This window comes from Microcebus murinus, chromosome 7, assembly GCF_040939455.1.
Source record: "Microcebus murinus isolate Inina chromosome 7, M.murinus_Inina_mat1.0, whole genome shotgun sequence".
Taxonomy (NCBI): domain Eukaryota; kingdom Metazoa; phylum Chordata; class Mammalia; order Primates; family Cheirogaleidae; genus Microcebus; species Microcebus murinus.
Window position 1 is genome coordinate 78898947 of NC_134110.1, and position 24897 is coordinate 78923843.

The 24897-nt window shown below is 35.6% G+C and overlaps 1 protein-coding gene across 1 annotated transcript in view; it reads left to right on the top strand.

The window, feature by feature from the left end:
- Positions 1-24897, top strand: part of TPD52 (tumor protein D52) — a 211280-nt gene that overhangs the window by 120486 nt on the left and 65897 nt on the right. Inside the window, exon 2 of the mRNA XM_012739995.3 lies at positions 12415-12596. Coding sequence (XP_012595449.1) covers positions 12415-12596 — 182 coding nt within the window. The remainder of the gene's footprint in view (positions 1-12414; positions 12597-24897) is intronic.

The following is a 24897-nucleotide window of genomic DNA, read 5'->3' on the forward strand; positions in this document are numbered from 1 at the left end:
TGATCTCACCAACTAGATGAGAAACTCTTTTTGGATGTCCTGAAGCTTTGTTTTATACTACCTTTGTGGTATACCTGCAAGTCTCAAGTTATATTAAAGTCAATGGTGAACCTTATTTTATCGTATTTTCTAGCTGTAGTTCTGGGAGATGAGGGACCATTTTTTATTCCACCCTTTTCATCCTTTGTACATATGATTCTTTACACACAAGTAAGGATTGAATATACATTTGTTGGTATAAGTTGGAATAAAATTTAGTTTGATGGTTGAATAATTATAAATGAAAAATAACATCTCAGATGGCCTATTATTGGATTTAAAAATACGTATATATGGTGATGAAAGTTCAAGTTGTACCCATTGATTTAATTCTTTCGGTCCTTAAAGTACAGACTTATATATGTGGACACCAGAAATAAATGATGTTCAGTAAGAGCCCTCCTTAGTAAAATTATTCTTATGAAGAACTTTCCCCTGTAGCCAGGAATTTAATCAAGGGCAGTGAATCATGAAATCGTTATCCTGATATTTCACTGAGGTTGCTAGTTAAAAGGAACTCAAATCTAAAAGACCTGTAATGCCATTGTTTTATATGGAGGTTGTAGGTTCCATTCTTATTCCATGCTCACTTGTTTACTTCTCTTTTAAAAGTAGAATAGAAGTTCATTAAATTTAATAATGGTTTATGTACTATCTCTTCACTTAGTTCTTTTTTTTTTTTTTTAGGGTAGGGACCAAGTACTATTTATCTCTGTAACCAATGCAGCACATATTTTATGTGTAGAAGACTTGATAAATGTTCGCTAATGATATATTTTAAGTCAGACACCTTTTTCTTTCCTTTTAAAAAATATTTTGAAACCTTAATCCCTCTTATGTCAGTTAGACAATTTAGATTTATGGAAATCTGTTAAACTGATTGGCAGCTGTGCCATAGCATATACCCCATCTCAGAGTCACAAGGTGGCAGTAGTTGAGCAAAGAATTGGTTTTTCTGCTTTATAATATTACTATTTCTTAACAGTAGAGGGCGGCCTATCACTTTTCAGCATGTTGAAGAAATGGTTTTCAGAGAGCTTTGAGAGTCATGCAGTAGAACATTTTACTGTGGGAACTTATTTATTTAGAATACTGATTTTACCTTATTTTAGAAATTACATTAGCTTAGATTTCATGCAAATATTTTTTTAAATGTTTTCACTTTTTCATGAATATTTCTTATTGATATTTTTTATTTTGAAATACTAGAATATTCCAGAAGCAGCTTATTTAAAATTAGCTGTTTAGTTTTTTCAGAAGGACTGAACAAATAAAAAATACGGACTTATGTTTATTTTCATATAAGGGGAAAATTCCCTTTTAGTGTAAGTTTTAAGTCCACTAAATTCATAAACTGTAGTAGCAAAGTTATATAGTTTTACTTAACCTTTTGTTTTCTTACCAGTTTTATTGACAGCTTTAAAAATTATACCAGTGTTTTAAAAACTATTTTATATGTAAAGAAATATTAAAAAATGTTTCGTGGTTTAACCATGATGCCAGCCTATTGTTACATCCCAGAATTCTAGTAGAGCTATCTCTGAGTCAGTAATAAAAATCTTCTGAAATGTTTAGTTTCACAGTGGAGTCTCACATTTTCAAAGCTTATTTCAAGGAAATGACCAGTTAATATAAAAACAATGAAAGTAAATTGAAGTAAATAGAATTCTCTGGAGAAAGTAGGTTTTTGTAAACGCTTATAATATACTAATAAACAGTGGTATACATTTCTTAAAAGAAGAGATACATATATTCTGTATATATTTTGTTTTGTGGATGGTCATATGATCTGATCATACCTAATCAGACTCTTATGATTTCCCAAGTCAGCATTAGCTTTCACTGTTTGTAGATCTTTCTTAACTCTCATTTTTGCTCAGAAATCTTACTCCCATTTTTTTATGTTTAAGTTTTGGGTTTTTTTAAAAAAAGGTTACTATATGTTAAATTTTTCTCATTTGATTACCTTCATTTTTGTAACATGATTATGGCCCTTAAGTTTGTTTTTATCTATTGTCATTAAATAGCAGAGGAAATAAGGGAAACTAAGAACATTTGAGTAGAGTCTGGTTTGTAGGGATTTGGGAATAAAATTAAACAGTCTTGATTCAGTTTGGGTTTTGCCTCCCTTTTTTTGAACTCCTGACCTTGAGCAATCCTTGCCCGCCTCGGCCTCCCAGAGAGCTAGGATTACAGGCGTGAGCCACCGCTCCCGGCCATTGCCTCCCTTTTTAAAGCTTTAGGGACTCCGCTGTTGGCAACTGCCAGGCAGTCAGTAGTGGACTCAATCCAGGAGTTGGCAACTCAGCAAGTTGCCTGACCTCCAGCCAGGGCTAAAAAGTTGAGATGTTTGGATTTTTCCAAGGGAGATAAGTGCACACTGGGAATGGGGTGTCACTGGGGCAGAGAGTAGATTATTTATACTACAGAAATGAAAACTTACATTCAAATAAAAACCTGTACACAGATGTTCATAGTAACTTCATTTGTAATAGCCAAAAACTGAAAACAACCCAGATGTCCTTCAACTGGTGAATGATTAAACAAGCTGTGGCACATCCTTACCATGGAATACTACTTAGCAATAAAAAGTAATGAGCAATTGATAGACTCAACAACTTGAATGACTCTCAAGGGAATTGTGCTGAATAAAAAAAAAAGCCAGTCTGAAAGGGTTACATATCATGTGATTTCATTTGTATGACATTCTTGAAATGACAAAATTGTAGAGATGAGAACAGATCAATGTTTTCTAAAGAGTTAGGGGTGGGAGAGAGGGACAAGGGAGGTGGGGAGTTATAAAAGGACAATAGGAAGGATCCTGGTGGCAGTGGAACTGTTTTGTATCTTGACTGTGGTGGCAAATACGAGAACCTGTACATACGATAAAATTACATTAAACTAAATATACAAATACAAGTGAGTACATGTACAACTGGTGAAATATGAGTAAGATCAGTAGATTGTATCAATATCCATTTAGTAGGTGTGATACTATATTATATACTCTTATAAGATGTTACCATTGGAGTGACTGGGTAAGGGTGCTGAGGATCTCTGTTTTATTTCTTATAATTGCATGTGGATCTACAGTGATTTCAGAATAGAAAATTTAGTTTAAACAACAACAACAAAAAGAATCATTTCACTAGTCTGTTGGGCCCAGCATTGGTTAAGACCATCAAATTTCAAAAGCATGAGCTCCTTACCCCTTGTTATTTTCCTGTAAAATGATGTTTTTGGTTAGAAGCAATGCTGTGTGGAATACCAAGAAAGCTAGAATAGCTGGAAGTAAAGTTCCATGTGTCTGCCTGCATACCTTAGCCTTTAGTTATTAGACAACTTCTGTCTTATTAGAAACCTTAAAGGAATCCCTTGGTCCTAGGTTTTATCTGTCTCCCACTCTCCCCTCCAGTAGCTGCCTCACATATGAGGGGTAGGGTAGGGGAAGGCACTGATTATCCAGTCTCCTTTTGTAACTGTATTTTTCCCTAGCATAATTACTCTCCTATTATGCGATATAACCTCTGTTACAGAGATTTCTAAATTTTTGATCATGCCCCTTCATTAAGAAAATTTTAAGCACATGTTCCAATATTTACTTTAAAAATAAATGTACTATAATGCTATTTTATATACATTTTTAAACAAAAACATTTTAAAGGTGAAGTAAAAAATAGAAATTCCAGTGTTCTATTCTTTTGTCCAATGGGTTACCTCCTCCTATGGAAATTACCACTCTTTCATACTACCAGGCCTCTTTCCTTCAGGCCTGCTCTATAGATCTGTATTCCTTGGCCCAATGTCTCCTATGTCTTTTTTATGAAGTTTTCCCTTTAATCTTCTCTACAAGTATTTCTTGCTTGCTTTCTTGATTTGTCTTGATAATATGGCTTCCCTTCTGGCCTCCCCTAGTTGTGATGGGTCTCAAGACTAAGAGAAGAATAGGAGTCATCTAGGTTCTTGCTTCTCTGTACCATTTCAGACTACTGTTCTATTAGAAATACTTTAAAAAGGCCCCTTGATAGAAATCTTTCCAATTCTTTCGATTTTTTTCTTTAGCATCTGGCTCACAGCTTTTCTCTTTTCCTCTTCACACTTATCCTCTTCATTGACTTCAGCATTTACATTCATGACTTTGTCAATAATTTGGCCACATAGTTTTTTGTATATTGACCTTTTATCCTGCACCCTTACAGAATTACTTATTAGTTCCAGAAGTTTTTCCATTGATTCCTTTGGATTTTCTACATAGATCATCATGCTGTCTGTGAAAAAAAAGAGTTTTATTTCTTCCTTCCCAATCTGTATACCTTTTATTTTTATTTTTTTGTTTTATTGCATTGGCTAGGACTTCCAGTACAATGTCGAAAAGTAGTGATGAGAGGGGATATTGTTGCTTTGTTCTGAGCTTAGTAGGAAAGCTTCAAGTTTCTCACCATTAAGTATTATATGAGCTGTAGGGTTTTTGTAAATATTCTTTATCAAGTTGAGGAAGGTCCCACCTCTATTCCTAGTTTACTGAGAATTTTATCACCAATGGGTGTTGGATTTTGTCAAATGCCTTTTCTGCTACTATGGATATGACCATGTTATTGTTCTTCTTTAATTGACTGATGTGGTGGGTTACATTAATTTTTTTTTTTTTTTTTTGAGACAGAGTCTCACTCTGTTGTCCTGGGAAGAGTGCAGTGGTGTCATTGTAGTGCACTGTACCTCAAACTCCAAGTATCAGGGACTACACCTGCCACCATACCCTGCTAATTTTTCTGTGTTTAGTAGAGATAGGGTCTTGCTCTTGCTCAGGCTAGTCTCTAACCCCTGAGCTGAAGTAATCCTCCTGCCTTGGCCTCCCAGAGTGCTGGTATTACAGGTCTGTCAACTTTTTTCCAGGTCTACCTTCCTTCATACTTAGTCTGGAATGACTTGACAGCCGTTCTAATATCCTAGAATCTCACTTCCTTAATCATTTGCCTTTTCTGTCATTCTAGAGCTCCCTTAATGTAACTTGCATTGCTCTTATACCTAGCCTGCCACATGCTGCTGGGTCCTGTTAGGGGATTTTCAACGTTGGCACTGGTGACATTTTGGACCATGTAATTCTTTGATGGGGGAGCTGTTTTGTGTATTGTAGATATTTAGCAGCATCCCTGGCCTCTATACAGTAGATTCCAGTAGCATCCCTTGTGATAATCAAACACATCTTTAGACATTGCCAGATGTCCCCCGGGGGGTAAAATAGTCCTGGTTGAAAAATACTAGATTAGTCTATAAAACTTGATGGTGACTGGGTCTATAAGAAATTGATTAGTTTTTTTTAAAAAGCTAACTTTTGGGGGTGCTTACCTTCAGGCACTGTTTGAGTGCTTTATATATGTATGGTCATGAATTTATTCCTCACAACAACCCTGTAAGATAGGTATAATTATTAACTCCACTTTATAAAATGAGTAAACAGAAGCACAGGGTATAAGTACGTAGCCCCAGAGCTGGGAAGTGGTAGAGCCAAGATTTGAATTATGTGGCCAGACTTCAGAGCCTTCCTGTAGGAGCCCCCTCCTATTCTAGTCAGCACTAATTGTTTATATTCTTGCTGCACGGCTGTCATTTTGATTCTTTACTGCTTCTATGAGTCATCTATTGCTGCATAACTAACCGTCTCAAACTTAGTTCTCTAGACAATTTATTCACTTCTTTTAGAGAAGAGAAAAAAATCATATATTTTTATCAGGGCAATAAATGCCTTATTACTAGGTATTATGCACTTGAGATATTTTGGACTTGACAGAAAATTGACTGCCCTGCCTCTGTTGTTTTTCATTATTCCCCTTGTTTTCAGCTCATCTTCTCATTCTAGCCTTCTATTATTCCTGGCATAACTGAGCCATTCCTTTATGGATTTCTTCAGGATAAACTAGCTTTTTTTCTGTCGTTTTCTCCTTCCTGTAGTTTCCTTTACTCTGCTTCGTTAATTACCACTCTTCTACATGCTTTTTGTCCACTAGAAAGTATATATATATATATATATATATATATATATATATATTTTTTTTTTTTTTATTTTGAGACAGAGTTTCGCTTTGTTGCTCAGGCTAGAGTTAGTGCTGTGGTGGCAGCCTAGCTCACAGCAACCTCAAACTCCTGGTCTCAAGCGATCCTCCTGCCTCAGCCTCCCATGCAGCTGGAACTACAGGCATGTGCCACCATGCCCGGCTAATTTTTTCTATATATATTAGTTGGTCAATTAATTTCTTTCTATTTTTAGTAGAGACGGGGTCTCACTCTTGCTCAGGCTGGTTTTGAACTCCTGACCTCGAGCAATCCGCCCGCCTCGGCCTCCCAGAGTGCTAGGATTGCAGGCGTGAGCTACCGCACCCGGCCTTAGAAAGTATATTTGTATGCTTTTGGTTTCCATCCTATTCTCCTCAATATTGAGGGTTTATAATTTTTATATTTTTTTCATTCATTTGCCATCACTTAATGGGATTTCAAGAGGGAGAGAGATAAATATACTTTGCCATCTTAAACCCACTAATCCATTTATTTTAATAAAAGAACATTGTTATGAGCATACCATTTGTTGGTTATTGTTGAAGATACAAAAGTTATTACAGCACAGTTAATAGAAGTGTGTCATTTTAAAATTACTTGTCAGAGAAGATGCATGTTGAAGTTTTTTTTAATATGAGGTAAAGTATATATACCATTTCATCATTTTTGTTGTTATTGTTGAAATTAAAAGATAAAGCTGGGTAGGATGATGTGTTCCATTTTTAATGTTTAATACTTTATACAATTCTTTTTCTATTTTAGAGTATTTAAGAATTCCTGCTACTTTAGAGTTGGAAGAAAATTTATAGGTATCTAATCCTTTCATTTACAATTGAGAAAACAGATCCAAAGAAGTTAAATGACTTATTCAAGATTTTTTTTTTAGCTTTTATTGGCTGAGTTGGTCATAGAACTTAGGTTTCCTAAGTATTTCTGTGATTCTTCTGTACTGTTTCCTCTCTCTGTTTTTTTTTTTTGTTGTTGTTGTTGTTGTTGTTTTGAGACAGAGTCTTACTCTGTTTGTTGCCTGGGCTAGAGTGCCATGGCGTCAGCCTAGCTCACAGCAACCTCAAACTTCTGGGCTCAAGCAATCCTGCTGTCTTAGCCTCCCGAGTAGCTGGGACTACAGACATGTTCCACTATGCCCGGCTGTTTTTATATATATATATATTTTTTTTTTTTTTTTTTTTTTAGTTTTCCAGCTAATTTCTTTCTATTTTTTAGTAGAGACGGGGTCTCTCTCTTACTCAGGCTGGTCTCAAACTCCTGAGTTCAAACGATCTGTCTACCTCAGCCTCCCAGAGTGCTACAATTACAGGCGTCAGCTGCCATGCCCAGCCTGTTTCCTTTCTTTTAAGTTTGTTATGATTTTTTATCTATTTTCCAAATTCCACAGCAACTTATATTTAAGAACCACTGTTCAACATACCATGTAGCTTTGAATAGCGTATATGGTACTTGTGTAAAATGAGGTAATTGGACTAGTTGATGTCTCATGTTTATCTTAGCACTAGTAGCCCCTTATTCCAAGCTATATATTAAATTTTTTCATATGCACAAAAGTTATATATATATATGCTTAAGGTATATTAAAAGTTTTAAAGTAATACATATTCTTTGTATTCTAGACTTTCTATAATAGTATGAAGAAGAAAATAGTTCTATATTAAAATTATTATAGATAGCATTTGGTGCTTTTCTGTGAGGGATTTGTATCTATGTAATATTACTATAAAGATATATAAATTTATATAAATTTGTATATAAATATGTGCACTGTTATTTTTAACTATCTACCAGATAGCCAACGTTCTTTGAAATTTTACGTAGGTTTATATTATAAACCTAATATGTGCACAACTAAGCTTACTCTCTTATCTCAGCTTATTCTTCACCTTCATCCATACCTCCCCTTTGCCTCACTTTCTGCAGCCCCTTGGGTATTAAGGCTTTGCTGTACTATTTGGTAAATGTTGTTATCTCTTCTTCTGTATTCCAATGACCAATGTTTTAGTGTAAGCCCTTTTTTAAAAAAATAAATAATTTTATTGTATATCTTTAAGGCATACAACATGGTGTTGTAAGACATATATACATATATATGTATATATTAAAATAGTTACTATAGTGGAACAGGTTAACATAGCCATCATCTCACACAGTTACTCATTTTCCCTCCTGTGGCAAGAGCAGCTATAATCTACTCATTTAGCAAAAATCCTGAATACAAAACACTATTATTAACTATAGTCCTTATTTTGTACATTAGATTTTTTTACTTCTTCATTCTACATATTTGTTACTTTGTATCCTTTGACTTACAGGTCCCCATTTCCTCTCCCTAACCCCAACCTTGGTTAACCACTGTTTTATTCCCTGTCTATATTTTTTTCCCTAAGATTCCACATATAAAAGTAAGATCATGCAATATTTTTCTTTCTGTGTCTGGCTTATTTCACTTAGCATAATGTCCTCTAGGTCCATCCCTATTGTGGCAAAGTCAAGATCACTGCCTTTTAAAAGGCTGAGTGATATTCGATTATTTTTACATATATATATATATTTTGTATATATATGTATATGACAGTATCTATATTCATTTGTCCATTGCCAGATACCTACATTTACATATCTTGGCAATTGTAAATAGTGCTACAATGAACATGGGAGTGCAGATATCTAGTGTAAGCCATTTATTACCTCTATCCTAGGTAATTGGAAGAGCCTCTCCACAGTTGACTCTTTTCTTTTTTTCTCCCTTTGGTCCATCTTTTATAGTGCTACCAAAGCATTTTGTTTTGTTTTGTTGAAACAAAGAACAAGTACTGTCACCCCATTGATTAGAAACTTCTTTTGACTCCCTACTGCTTATAAGATGTCTAACCTATTTAGCCTAGGATACAAGACTTTTTACAACCTAAGTGAGGGTAGCAGTTGTTTTCAGCAATTTTTTGAACCCTAATTTCTGTTGTCCTGTTGGTTTAACTCTGTATTCCCTTACCATTTCACATATTTTCATATCAAGGCCCAGAACAGAACCTGGTACATGATAAGCAGTCAACACTCAACATATGTTTGATGAATGAATGAAAGCTGTACTGTTCCATTTATCTGCTACCTATGCAGTCCTGTTGAACTTTCAGGCTTCAAAGGGAGAAAATAGTACAGCAGAGTAACAGGAAATCTGAGCTCTATGACCAGCCTTAAAGGGAGCAGTCAACTCCAAGTTGCTTGCTTTACCTATGACAACTCTATGAATAAGCCTTATTGTAACATTTTCCAGGGTTAGACACTGAGCTCTATGGTACACACCCAGTGGTGACAATGTGCTTACAATTTCTGCAATCTGCATCAGCATGAGAGGAGCTAACAATGTTGGATTAGACACTTTAAAAATAGGACTCCCTGTAGTCAACATGTATTGTGGGAGTTGCTACATTTATTGTTTTTAGAAGTCCCTTGACAAGTAAATGAGTACATGTTGGCTTATGCCCTAGAAATTCAGAGATGGTTCTAGACTATGATTTTTGAAGGACGACTTTGATTATTTGAAACAGTTCCGAAAATCAATAATGCAGTATCAAATATCAACTGCAATAATGAGCATACAATTTAAAAGCAAATTCAGGTGTTAATCTAGGAGTCTTATGTTTTTAGTGAAATCATTTCACTCACTGAAAACATACTTCCTTTGCAAAATGTAACAAAATAAAGGCAAAAATAATGGGCGAGGAAGCAATAGTGTTCTATTTCCACTAGATTTTAAAGTTGTCTTTAAAAAATAATTATTTAAGCTGGGCGCGGTGGCTCACGCCTGTAATCCTAGCACTCTGGGAGGCCAAAGCGGGAGGATTGCTTGAGCTCAGGAGTTCGAGACCAGCCTGAGCAAGAGCAAGACCCCATCTCTACTATAAATAGAAAGAAAATTAGCCAAACTAATAAAAATAAAAAAAATTAGCTGGGCACAGTTGCGCATGCCTGTAGTCCCACCTACTCTGGAGGCTGAGGCAGGAGGATCACTTGAGCCCAGGAGTTTGAGGTTGCTGTGAGCTAGGCTGATGGCATGGCACTCTAGCCCAGGCTACAGAGCTCTGTCAAAATAAATAAATAAATAATTATTTGTAATTTTATGAATTGTATAATGGATTAAATATTTCACGACAGACTTACTAAAAATCTTGAGAGAATTCTTTTAAACATTTGGGAACACTCTATAATTTTTTTAAACCAAGGGGAAATACTACTTACTATCATACTAATCTTAGCCCAAACCTTTCTTCACAATTATAAAGGAGATTATAGTACTATTTTAGGAACAGGCTCTAGTGATGGCTGAGTTATATCCAATAAATGTTTAACTACTGAATCAGCTACTGGATCTTCTGTCAACTAAGGCTGTTTTAACTAGCTTATGGCTTCAATTGGAAGCCTGTCTACCTCCCACTCCTCCCAAAAAAGGGTAAGAGAAAAAAGAGGAAGCCTGGTAGATATCAACCACAGAAGTGGAGTAATGAGAAAGCAGGTCATAGGGGGAAATCAGGCAGGACCCAACCTGGTTACAAGCAGGATGAGACACCCTAGTTGAAAATCTGTCTGCTCTTCCCTTAAGCAGTGCTATTCTCAGCTGCTCTTGTCAGGGATAGCTTATTTAGTATTTACTCTCTTTGTACTACCTCTAGAGGGCAAGTCATAGCTGTGTCTGTATGGAGTCTGTAGGGCATATTTTATCCTTGGCTCTCTGCAAGAACTATTTTTTCAAGGTGCTTGTTTAAGGACCTTTAATGTTATTCTGTGTGGAGTAATAAAATAGGATTATGGCTCATGGCATGCATTCCTGGGTATCCTTTAAGCTCTAGTTGGTACGTAGGTCTATTGACTTGTCTTTGTTTGAGATTGACCCTCCTGTGTAAGGCTTTTTCCCAATGTGTTTCAATCTACTAAATAAATTCATCACCATACCCTTCCTCCAGCACCTGAGGGAGTTGTCATCAGCCAAATGTCTTAACTTTTCTTCCTGAGGCAGAGGTCATAAACTTGTGATTCATGGGCCAAATTCAACACCCAAATGTGTTTTGCCAGTTTTGTAAGATGGAAAACTTTTTTTCCCCAGCATATAAGCATTTAAAAATTGGAAATTTTACATTAATATGTGGATTTCTGCTTTTTCTTGGAAAATTAAAACGTGGCAACAACTGGACTTGAATTGCAGCTGCAGCTGGAGCTAAGTAGTGGCTACACCTTTTAGACTTGGGCACATTCTGCTTATAAAGCCCCCACCTGCCCTGGCATTTGAGTTTGTGATCCTTGGAGTAGTACATGCATTAAAATTAAGTCATAAATATTGTTTTGTAGTTTTAAAAGTAAATATGCTTTTGAACTCTTAATAAAAATTCTCCTTTGAATAACAAATGTAAAACTCTTTCCAAATACAGGATATAGGTAGATCAAAATGTTAATATTCTTCTGTGATTAGCTCTCACAAATAGAAACTTAGTACTTCCCTTATATTGCACTAAAGTGCACACACACCCCACCATACACAGATTTAAAGATAATAGAAGGCATAAATCTATGTTCATGGATTTCTGAAAAATCATGTGTATGGAAAACATTTTTATAAGAGGAAAAAAAGGAGTAGTCAGACTATATGTTCAGTCATGCCTCAAGTGTATTCAATACGTAAAAGGGCTCCTAGAGAGTAAGCAGCACAAAACAATTAAAGAAGCTATTTTTCCTTTGAAATTTTACTTTAGGAAAAAGAAAATTATAACAAATTCAAGTTGTTTAAAAATAACAGGAACTCATGTTCAGACTGATAACTGTGATGAAGAGTCCTTAATCATTTTTATCTTAGTGTATATTTAAATTTGTATTAAAAATAGTCACTCTCACCAAACCTTAATTATTAATAGAAAGCATTTTCGAAGATGGTCAGAATTGAGAATAAAGTTGAGCACCTTCTCATGTGCTCAGACTCTGACACCTTCCAACCCCCACCACTAGCCCCATTCTGGGAGGCTTTGTATACACACTCTCCTATTCTCCTGACCTGGCTTGGGCTCTTGAGACCCCACTCTGGACCACCGCATCCCTGCCATCCCCCACCAAGTCCAGATAGCTACATTTCTTTAGCTCCTCTTCAGGAAGAAAAGAAAGGTAGAGGTAATTAAAGAGCATAACTGGATATTTATAGCAAAATTCCATATAAAAAAAATTTTTTTTAATTATTGCTACAAAATTTGACTTTAAAAATTTTCCCCTTTAAGATTTTATTATACCTTTATGCTGAGTTATATGTATATAAATATCTCTTTTCATATTTAGGACTCTCCAAAAAATGTGGAATCGTTTGCATCCATGCTAAGACGTTCTCCTCTTACACAGATGGGACCTGCCAAGGATAAAATAGTCATTGGACGAATCTTTCATATTGTGGAGAATGATCTTTATATAGATTTCGGTGGCAAGTTTCACTGTGTATGTACAAGACCAGAAGTGGACGGAGAGTAAGTAAAATCATTTCCAAGTGCTTTAAGAGTGTTTTTAAAAGTTGAGGTACCTCAGTATTGTTTGATGTAGGTCGTTTTTGAAAAGACAGAAAATATGTTCATTTCTCTTGGTAATGCTGTTGGCAGAAAAGTCTGAAGTGCATTAAAAGTACTTGCCATTCACATTAGGCCATATTCATGTCTTCTCAAAGCAGTGAAAGCAGTTTTGGGGAAGACTTGAATGTTCATCCTGATAATAAACCATTCCACACCATAAAATTAAAAGCAACTTTGTAATAATATATGCTGTTTAGGCTATTTTGCTTGTAACCTTTTTTGCCCCTTCTCTGTTCCACAGTCTCTTTGTGCTTCTCAGAGAAGCCTCCCCTTTCTACTTCTTCAGGTATCTTTCTCTTACTCCACCAAATTCTGATCCTTTATCTTTTCTTTTCTTATTACTTTGCATCTATTTTCAGGAATATTATTTTTTCTATCATATACACAGAATCCATTCTGTTAGTAGTCTACATAGGTAGAGATATTTATTAATATATATAGGCATTGGAGAAAGCACTAATGTGAGAGATCTAGGAGTAGACTATCAGGAGTAAATGAGATGTTGAACTAAGATTCTGAGCTGGGAAAACAGTAGTAAACAAAACAGAAATGACTTTTTCTTCTATCAGTTTTTAATGTGCACATTTTTTAGATTTCAGTATTTCTAGTAGGATGCATCTTAATTGATAGTATATCAATTGAACTAGCTGTGCTTTATAAAATAATGATGACTCTAGTAACCGGTGGTATGTTAGATAGAATGACTTACAGTGATTAGGAAGTTTGTAACATTTGAGAATGAGTCATACTGTAGAAATAAATAGGGAAAGAATCTACTCTAGACCTAGGAGAGCAATTGCAAGAATGTGCTGCTTCTCTCCTGAGAGCTCTGGATGTCTAAAAGTATAGTTGATAACTGGGCTTACCCAAATTAGAGACACAAACTTATTCTACCCAAATCTGAATAGGACCTGTCAAACTTAACAAAATAACACATTTCTTCAGATCAGTGCTGTATGAGTAAATATTTAACAACCAGATGTCTGATTTTTTAAAAAAAGCCCTGATTTCCCAATTTCTGTGCCATAAAATAATACTCCCACTACAGTCAATTTCAAGTTACTAACATGGTGTCACTGAATGTAGAGTTGGGAAGATGCGTGCACAATGGGCTCTCATGAGCTGGTATAGCTGGCTCCAGCACACCTCTATCTCATATAATCAAAAACAGAACAGTGTCTTAACCAAGTGAGTGGTATAAACTAGGTGATACCTGGAAGGGAAAATGGACTTCTTAAACTCTCTGACATAAGAGATAATGGCTCAGCCATAATTTGAATTGGTTTGTCAAATAACTATATAAGTTTAGTTAAAGTAGTAGTAAGATCTAAAAAAATTTCTATATAGGATGTGTCTGTCAATCTAGATTTTAAGACTGTAATCAGTATCTATTGTATAAAGGGTTATTGGAGGAATTAAATTAGTTATTGTATGGAAAGACTTAGAACAGCGACTGACATATAATAAACAGATGCTACTGTTGTTATTGTTATTCTTGTTGTGTTGTTATTATTGAAATCTTGGCGACTCAGTGATGACATCCCTGAAGAATTCCTGTTGAGGAGTGTTTGTGAAGGAGGCAAATGCAAAGATATGTGGTCTGTAAATTTTCTTTTAAGAGAGACATCCTAAGCTCTTGGGTACTTTCAGCAGAAGCTATAGCAGATCATTTTTTCATTAGTAGAAAATATAATAGTAATTTTAAAATGAAGTGCTGTTTTATTTTACACAAAGAAATCCTCTAGTCCCTCTTTACAACTGATGGATTTTTCATCATGCTACCATGGATGCTATCCAGTTGCAGTGGCTATCTTATTCTTACAGGTTGACCTAACATGCAGCCAAGAGAATCAGGTATTAACTTTATAAAAAGTTGTATTTTACAGACAACTCTGCTTAGCTATTTCTCAGCAAATATTCACCTGCTTAGTGAAGTTTATTATATATTGCAGATACCAGTGATATATATATTTTTTATATTTAAGGATGGAATTTTGTTAATAGTATCTCTTTCATGGATGTTTATTTCTTTGTGGATGTTCTTTTATCTGTGCTGCTTTTTTTCATTTAATTAAATTCTTAAGACATAAGTTTTGTCATGTCATATTTTTGAACATAATATTTCAGAATGCCTTAGAAAACTAGAATCATTGATTTGATTCTTAAATGGTTAAATACTGGAATCTGTTCCCACATTTACTAAATCTTAATTTTTTAATTTAAAACTGTACACACACCATGTATGCACACATTCTATTATGGAAATTATTCTTTGCTTAAAACCTCCATCTCCAGTCATTCTCCTCCCAGTGAAGCAGTCTAGTTAGCAAAAGTCTTTTGAGGGGAGAGGGGTGGCTCATAGTAATTTTGCAAATAAATTCTCTAGTCTTTGGAGCAGTTACTATATTATAGTCTTTTTTTTAAATGTAGTTAGGAGAGTTAAATGCCTACATTGTTTTATAGTTATCTGTAGTAGTTATCTCTCAACTCCTGCTTCTAATGAACCACCTGCACACTATCCAATTACTGTCACCCACTTAAGACTTCCACTGTACTCACAAATACCCACTTAAACTTCCACCATACTCACCAAATCAATACATTCATGAATGAGGATCATGAAAAGGGAGGAGCCAAAGTGGTACAGCAGTTGATTTGTTCATTCATTTATTCATTCATTCAACACACACTCACTAGACCTCTTCAATTTGCCAGGCAGTGTTGTAAGGACTAGGTCTCTGCTCTCATGAAATGCATAGTCTAATGGAGGAAGGAGTACTGATAGTAAACAAGTACTTAAATCACTTTAAAATATTGGTAATTACACAAGTAGAAAAGGATAATATGGTGACAAAATGTCTGGTGAGTGGAAGATAACAGTCAAAAAAAAAGGCCTTTGGCTTCTACTTCTAGTGCTCTAGGTCTGAAATACAATCAAAGTACCGCCCCTCACCCCTCCTTTTTTTAAATGATAAGCAAGAGTCAAAGTTTAAGCCCCTTTCCTCTGGGCTTAGAGACTGGTGTTGTTACTTCTAACAGTGTGCCCAAGGGACTAGTTTACTTCAGCCAAGATTTAACCTGAATAGTTTGATCCCTTTTTCTGCTACCTATATACTATATATCCAAACCCTATGGCTGTTTAGATAGCAACTCCACCTCTAAATCTGCATGTACTAGTTTTTAGCAAATTCCTTATTGTCCAGTTTTGTTTTTTTTATTTGAGACAGAGTCTCGCTTTGTTTTCCCAGGCTAGAGTGAGTGCCGTGGCGTCAGCCTAGCTCACAGCAACCTCAAACTCCTGGGCTCAAGCAATCCTCCTGCCTCAGCCTCCCAAGTAGCTGGGACTACAGGCATGCGCCACCATGCCCGGCTAACTTTTTCTATGTATATTAGTTGGCCAATTAATTTCTTTCTGTTTATAGTAGAGACGGGGTCTCACTCTTGCTCAGGCTGGTTTCGAACTCCTAACCTCGAGCAATCCACCCACCTCAGCCTCCCAGAGTGCTAGGATTACAGGCGAGAGCCACCGCGCCCAGCATATTGTCCAGTTTTTAATGTCATAAAATGAAGATTTATATTTTTCACAGACTATTTATTATCTGTCTTGATTGATACATGAAGAAATACCTAGGTTCTTTTTAAAACCCTCCTCTAGGTTTTTTATAGCTTTTTGTCATTTATGTTTTTAAAATACTGTAGAGAAGTGTCAGGCAAACAGAATTACTGTTTCAGTTACTTTTTACTTTTATTTGTATCCAAAACAAAATTTGTGGGTGGGAACTTACTTTATTCAAATATTTACATATTGTCTTCATCATTGGTGGGAGGATGATACAGTGATCCAGGAAGTAATGAGATCCAGTTTGGTTGTTTCTGGTCTTCCCCTTTTCCTGCAAGTATAGATTATATGACTAAATAGAACAGTTTATGGGGCTGAACACATGTTTGCTCTCTAACTCCATGATGCCAGACCTCTCACCAACCAGATTTTGGAAGGCTAAATAAATCTCAGTAATGGCAGATCTTCCTGCTTTGGTAGTTTGTAAATCCCTATAAATAAGACATAGAGGCTGGGCGTGGTGGCTCAACGCCTGTAATCCTAGCCCTCTGGGAGGCCGAGGCGGGTGGATTGCTTGAGGTCAGGAGTTCGAAACCAGCCTGAGCAAGAGCAAGACCCCCGTCTCTACTATAAATAGAAAGAAATTAATTGGCCAACTAATATATATAGAAAAAAATTAGACGGGCATGGTGGCACATGCCTGTAATCCCAGCTACTCGGGAGGCTGAGGCAGTAGGATTGCTTGAGCCCAGGAGATTGAGGTTGCTGTGAGCTAGGCTGATGCCACAGCACTCACTCTAGCCTGGGCAAAAAGCGAGACTGTGTCTCAAAAAAAAAAAAAGACATAGAAATTTACATCATTTGTTTATCATTCATCAGCCTTACTTAGTTTTATTATCCCTTTAGAAAACCGTTTTTTCCTCTACCTTCAGACTTACATGTAGTTGAATACTTTCTACTTTACAAGTTAAAGATTAAATATAATGAAAAATAACTAACATTTGATGAAATATCCAGTTTAGCAAAATGTTGTAATTTTGTCATTGTTGCTTTTAATAAATAAGTTTGATGGTATTTCAGACTTACAGCAACTGATAAGTATCAGAAATCATTTTGGTTAACAGAATATTCTAATTAGCTAAGTAATAGCTTTTAATAAGTTTTATAACTGTTTTAATATTCATTTTTTTATGATAGGTTAAAGGAATACTTTTCAAATTTTGTACCCAAAAGCCTTAGAGTTTTGCAGAAAGGCATCAGAGATTGCTCTGGTGGTAAAAGGGGTATTAGGCCCTACTTTTAGAGCCACTCTACATTTATCTGTTTTGTATATTACAGTTCTGGGAACATTTTGTTTAAAATGTGTGGTATTTCTACTGCAAAAAAAAAAAAGTTTAAAAACACTTAAGGGAAGAAACTAATTCTAGAAAGGCATTTCATTAATAATAACATTCAGAATCTAAGCTATTGTATTAATATTTAAGCATGTAATTTGATCTACTTAAAGTAAGCTACAAAATAGAAATATTATAAGTAAATTCAGAGATTTGGGGGCATGATTAAGACCTATTATATTACTTGTAGTACCAGTCTCGAAAGTTTTAACTATTGTTTTTTAAATCAGCTTATGACTTGAAATCAGAAATCACATATGACAAATCAGAATGACTGTGGCATTAACAACTTCTTTAGCAATTATCATTTACTTAACTGATTTACCAAATTAATCAACAGTCTTTCTTTGTTCTATAAAGCCCACTGACTAGACTGATGCCAATACCACACCAAACATTAGAGATTAGAAATCCTGTACTATGCCCGAGCATTTTTGCTTCTTCCAGTGAGGTATATGTTTAGCAAAAACTAATTGTGCTTATTTCAAAATATGTTTATATTATTAATATTATGTAATTTATTTGAATATCACATAAATTAATAAAATATGAGTATAGAAAGGGTTTTTGTTCTTATGAAAGCTAATGTTAATATTTTGGAACGACTTCATAAAAGAAAGATAATTTTTCTTTCTAAGAAATTGCTATTGAATTAGGTTATAAAGATTGAAAGAAAAATCATAAAAATGTGTAAGGTATTGCTTTCCAAATGTCTTTCTGTTCTTTGTCTACTTTCATGTAACTGACTTTGGCAATCACAGACCTTCCAGGTGTAGGTATTATTCCATAAGGAAGTCGAGACAGAGCTCCAGTGAATAGACACCTACTCAGAGAGAAGGTCTTGACCCCATATTAGTATATTTCCATCAATTTGCTTGAAGTTAATATTTTTACTTTGTATGTGTATACTTTGAGTCTTTTAATTTTGACCTAATTTTCCATGAACCATTCTATGAGTCAGAGGTCTTCTACTATGATTTAAAAGTACAAGGCACGTTTCCCATCTTGGGAACCTGTCTTCCTCTTCTTTTAAAAACATTTTTTCTTCTGTCATATTAATATAGCATGCAATTTCACAAAATTTGTTGCAGTGTAAATTAAGATTGTTTCCTTTTCATAGTCCATCTGATTTCCTTCTAATAACCATAATGGGTTTTTTTTAAAACTTATACTGGCATTTCATGTATATTGTCTCATTTATTTCTCACAGTAAACAGAAAATAGATGATATTATCCCCCTTTTCCAAATGAAAAAAATGAGTCTCTGAGGATAAATAATGTGCTGCAGCCACAAAACTAGTAATCAATAAAGCAGGGATTCAGACCTAGAGCTGTGTATATCCAAAGCCCATGAATGTTCTTTTCATCCTACTATGCTGCTGTCTAAATCATATAACATATAGTAACTGAAGTGTTACTGTAACAATCTCACACATGAAGCAGTTTCATATCAGGGACCCTGAAGACAGTGTGGTAATGAAGCTCTATGGAGGTCTGTTAAAAGAATGGTAGGCTGGGCACGCAGTGGCTCATGCCTGTAATCCTAGTACTCTGGGAGGCTGAGGTGGGCAGATTGCTCGAGGTCAGGAGTTCAGAACCAGCCTGAGCAAGAGCGAGTCCCCGTCTCTACTATAAATAGAAAGAAATTAATTGACCAACTAATATATATAGAAAAAATTAGCTGGGCATGGTGGCGCATGCCTGTAGTCCCAGCTACTTGGGAGGCTGAGGCAGGAGGATTGCTTGAGCCCAGGAGTTTGAGGTTGCGGTGAGCTAGGCTGACCCCATGGCACTCACTCTAGCCTGAGCAACAAAGTGAGACTCTGTCTCAAAAAAAAAAAAAAAGAATGGTAAATAGTTTATTATATCTTTGGTTATGTTATCCAAGGTTGCTATGGTTTGAATGTTTGTGTCCTTGCAGAATTGATTTGTTGAAATGTAATCCACCAATGTGATGCTGTTAGGAGGTGGGGCCATTGGGAGGTGACTAGTTCATGAAGGCTCTACGCTCATGAATAGGATTAGTGCTGCCTTACCCTTTTCATTATGTGAGGACACCGAGAGTAGCTGCCATCTGTGAATGAGAGGACTAGGTCTTTACCAGACACTGAATCTGCTGGTGCCATGATCTTGGACTTCCCAGCCTCTAGAACTCTGAGAAATAAATTTCTCTTTTTTACGCACTACCTAGTTTGTGGTATTTTGTTATAGTAGCTCAAACAGCTTAAGGCAGCAGTATAGTGTGTTTGAAAAGTATTATCACGAATAAATAACCATAGCAGGTCCAGCCTTATTTTGGAATGAATCTATATTATAATTATGGTGACACTCACAAGAACCTATTAATGTTTGACAATGATTAATTGCCTAAAGTCAGCATGCCTCATGTTATTTGGGAATGATATATTTCAAAAAAGTTGATTCTGTAAATAATAGAAAGTTGGCTATTTCTACATGTAATACTTAATCTTAATTCTTTGATTTGTTTGTTAAGTAAAATGCATCATCTTTCTTTGAACGTCATTAGGCCTAAAGTAATTTAACCTTTTTTTTTAATGACCCAGAGTCATAATTATAAACATAAATTTCTATATTGTATCATAATAAAAACATATGGAATTCATCTTTGTGGGGATTTAAAAAAAAATAAATAAATAAATAAATAAAACATATGGAATTATTGCTTCATAACCACATACTCCTCTAGTTCTGTAGTTTTTGTGCTTCACCTTTGGGTGTCAGCTCTCCTTTTCTGCTTTTTATAGCTTTCTCAACTCTCTTAATTTTCTTCTTCAAGTGTGCCACTACTTGGGCAATTGGTCACCAAGTTTTTTTGTGCTTAAAATAAGGACAACTAGCATTTGAGTAAGGACCTAGCAGCCTCTTGTGTAAGAAAAGTGCATGTACTTCAGTGCTTGGACTTCAGCATGTATTTTGATATCTTCTAAACTCTTACTTAGTTCTCACTGGGTTCTGTAGCTACTTGATGTCACCAGATAACTAGCTTCCTGATAAGTGAAGTGTAGCTGGGTTGGGGTTTTGCCTGTGTTGACTGCATGTTCACTGATGCCTTGATGGAGGTTGTCACATATCAGAACAGTGTTTGTTGAACCAATCAAGGTGCTGAGTGTTTTGGACATAAGCATTTATCATGGTTGATACTTTAACACCTCCAGTAGGAACAGCAGCAAAAATAAGATGGGATTGTTGGATCCCAATTCTTGTTTGAAACAGTGCCAATTTGAATTTGTAAGTACATAAATAAATTGTTAAACCCAAAGAATTGCTTTATTGCCTCATTTAGTTTGGTTGCCTTGGAATGTACCTGTAAGATATTTTATCAGTCTCAAGAAATAAGTTGTTGATTTTATTAGTTTTAATTTTAAATAAACTGGACATGGTACAATTTTTGAGTCAGCAAGTTTTTAATAAGCAGTTAATATGTACTTAATGATAGTGATGTACAGATTAAAGACAATCCCTGCTTTCAGGGAGTTGATTCAGTTAGGAGGATAGAGAAGTAAACCAATAAATATGTAACACCATGTAAGTTCTATTTACTGTATTCTACAGGAATGGAGAAGAGGGGGTCAGTGGTTCAGTCAGCTTGTGTCATAGAAGGTTTCCCAGAGAAACTAATACAATTGAGTTGTAAAGGATAGGTAGGAGATACTAAGTGCAGGAAATCAGAGTATCTCCAAGTGAGAGGGCAGGACTTGCAAAGTTTTAAGTATGAGAGAACCTGCTTCTTCTGGCAACTCAAATGGCTTAGTTGGCTTATGTTTAGGAGGAGTGATGGGGGATGGGAGAATGGGGAGATGGGCAGGAGCCAGATTTTTAAGGAATTTATATATTATTCTAAAAAATTGGGGCTGTATTCTGAAGGTGGCAAAGAACCATTGAAATATAACAGGTAACTTGGATCAAATTTGTGTTTCAGTCATTCTGGCACAGGTATGGTGCATATATTGGAAGAATGTTGCTAGAGTTGGGGAGTTAGTAAGGAAGCTGCTAGAAAGAAATGAGAATATGAATTAAGTCTAAGTGAGATAAGGAGAAACTTTTCATTAGCAATTTAGGACGTATAAGAGACAGGTCTTGGTGACTGAGTAGTTGTGGGTAGAGGGAAAAGTGTGTTATTTCAGGTGTGAATGACTAGTTAGATCAGGCATCTTCAAACTACTGCCCGCCGAGGACATTTATCCAGCCCTCGGGGTGTTTTTGCCGCCACTGCCTGTCCTGCTTAGCAGCCTACTCGTCCAGGCCCACAGTGTGCATGTGTGGAATGTGCACTGCACTCTCCAGCGGCTGAGGGACAGTGAACTGGTTCCCTGTTTAAAAAGTTTGAGAACCCCTGAGTTAGATAGTTAGTTGGGTTGTAATAAGAAGGTGGAGAAGGGGTATGCATTGTATTGATATTTTTGCCTACTTTAAAAACAAAAAATATATCTGGAGGCTTTGTTGGAAAAGAAAAAAAAAAAATAAAATAAAAATAAAAACAAAAAATGCCCAGATTTAGATTGATTTGATCCTCTCATTCCCATTCATGGTCATAACACTTCTCATTTGTATCAGTCAGGGGACATTTCTCTTTTTACTGAAATGTAAAATCCCTGTGGTTAATCCATGCTTACTACTTTGGTTATAGAGCCAAATCCTCCATATTTTTTCATTTCATTAAGTTATATTTTAATTTTGATTTTTCAAGAGTTGAAAACATCTCTGTTAAATCCTTAAGTCCAGTTTTACAAGTAAAGCTCATTTATTTATTAATGTGTTAATGAGAATTGTGTCTTAAAAAGCATTATCTCTACACTAGCATCTCTATCACAACACACATGATTGACAGCTCTGAAAATCAAAGAGTTTCAAAACAAGCATGATTGGCAGCTCTAAGGTAACTAGCATGTGCACTGAATATCATTTGTACTTTTGTTTGACACTAAGGTGGAATAAACAAGCTAATTTCCCAGTCTTTGTTTCTATTTCAGGTTATGTGATATGTAGGGTCAAATAAAGAAGGGAATGTATATTGCATGTTTGAAAAACTAAAGTTTTTGAGGTGTATTGGTAGGGAAAAGAGAAAAATAAGAATTTGAATTAAGTGGGTCTTTTTATTCCAGAAGACATGGAACACAATTAAAAAGTATGCATGTTTTAAAATAGATAGATGATTTAAAATTATTAGTTTTTCTTTCACAGACCTCTGGATTTTCTTTTTAAGATAAAAGAGCATCTGTTATATTTAACTTTTTAGTAAGAATCCTTAAGAATATGTCGAAATTATATGTTCAAATATAAATTATGTTTACATATGATCAAATTATAAAATATGATCTTACAAAGTTCTGAGTTCATGAAACACATAAAATTTAGAGTGTGAATAACATTGGAGGTTTTTCGTTTCCTTTTTTCTTGTTTAGATACATATCATAGCAAAATTCTTTTTGATTGATTTGTTCTATTGGATTGATTGTTCAACTGGATTCTATTTTGATTGATGTGCAACAGTTGATTTGCTTCATGCTACATATTCCATACGTACAACTATATCAGTACAGAGATTGTCTAAATTTATATGTCAAGGAAGTTTGCCATATATGCCTTCCCAGGACTGTAAAGGTCAAAAGTGAATCTGGAAACTACTTTGGTGGCTGCTTGTTAAGGAATGCAAGCAATTAAGTGTTCCCACAAAAGCTTTGAAGTTAATATCTTAATAGGACAGAGAGGAGAAAAAGTCAAGGCTGCACTCCTACAATTGGTTCAGGCTGTACTTAAGAGTGGATGGATTTTAGAAAAATTAAAAGCTATCTTAATAGAAGGCCTGAGTTCTATTTTAAAAATTACAGAATTTTGTATTAATTTAGATTGCCACTTGATAACATCTAGAGACCCTTAGGGACCCAGAATTTCAGCATGTATTTTGTAATTTGTGATTAATTATAAGAACAGTAATAGCTAACATTTGTTGAGTGCTCTCTGTGCCAGACACTTCTTAAAGAGATTTGCATTCATTATTTTCTTTAACATTTTTGTTCCTCTAAGGTAGATACTGTTAGAATCCTTATTAAATAAAAAAAAGAAAACTAAAGAATCTAAGGTTTACAAAGATTGTAAGTAACTTACCCAAGGACAGCAGCTAGTAAGTAAGCAGACAGTAGGTAATATAGCTTCTCTAAGTCCATATTGTTAACCACTGCATTATACTGTTCAAATATACTTTCAGGGGTGTGTATGTGAGAGAGAAAGAGAGAGAGAGGGGGAGAATTTGTTAATTTTCTCACCAAATATTTATTGAGTACCTTAATTATAGTGTGTTTAATGCAATTTTTAAAGACTTTATGACATCATTAGGAGGAAAGATACACACACACACACACACACACACATACAGAGAGAGAACAGTAACAAAGGAATTTATGAATAAGTAACTAAATGATGTGGTCAAGCATAGTTCAAAAGAGAAGCTAGAGAAATGAAAGTTTGAGATGGTTTCGTAAACAAAAATAGTACCTCCCCAAAGAGATGGACTTTAGATTCTAAAGGCTGGGGAAGGAGGTGTTGGAGATAGATAATGGAAGGACACCCCTGGGGCAAATGGTGAGTACTAGCACAGAATTGAGAATGATCTTGGTGTGATAGCATTATCTATGTCTGTATAACAAATTGCTTCAAAAATGTAGTGGCTTGGCCGGGCGCGGTGGCTCACGCCTGTAATCCTAGTGCTCCGGGAGGCCGAGGCGGTCGGATTGCTTGAGGTCAGGAGTTTGAAACCAGCCTGAGAGAGACACCACCCCCCCACCCCCCCCACCCCCGTCTCTACTAAAAATAGAAAGAAATTAATTGACCAAATAAAAATATATATACAAAAAGTTAGCCGGGCATGGTGGCGCATGCCTGTAGTCCCAGCTACTTGGGAGGCTGAGGCAGTAGGATCACTTGAGTCCAGGAGTTTGAGGTTGCTGTGAGCAAGGCTGATGCCACGGCACTCACTCTAGCCTGGGCAACAAAGTGAGACTCTGTCTCAAAAAAAAAAAAAAGAAAAAAAAATGTAGTGGCTTGAAACATTTATTATTTCACACAATTACTGTGGACCAGGAATACAGGAGTGCCTTAGTTGGATGATTCTAGCTCAAGGTCTCCCATGAAGTTCAGTCAATATATTGTCCAGGGCTGTGATCATCTGAAGGCTTAACTGGGTCTAGGGGATTTGTTTCCAAGGTGGTTCACTTCATGCCTGGCAAGTTAG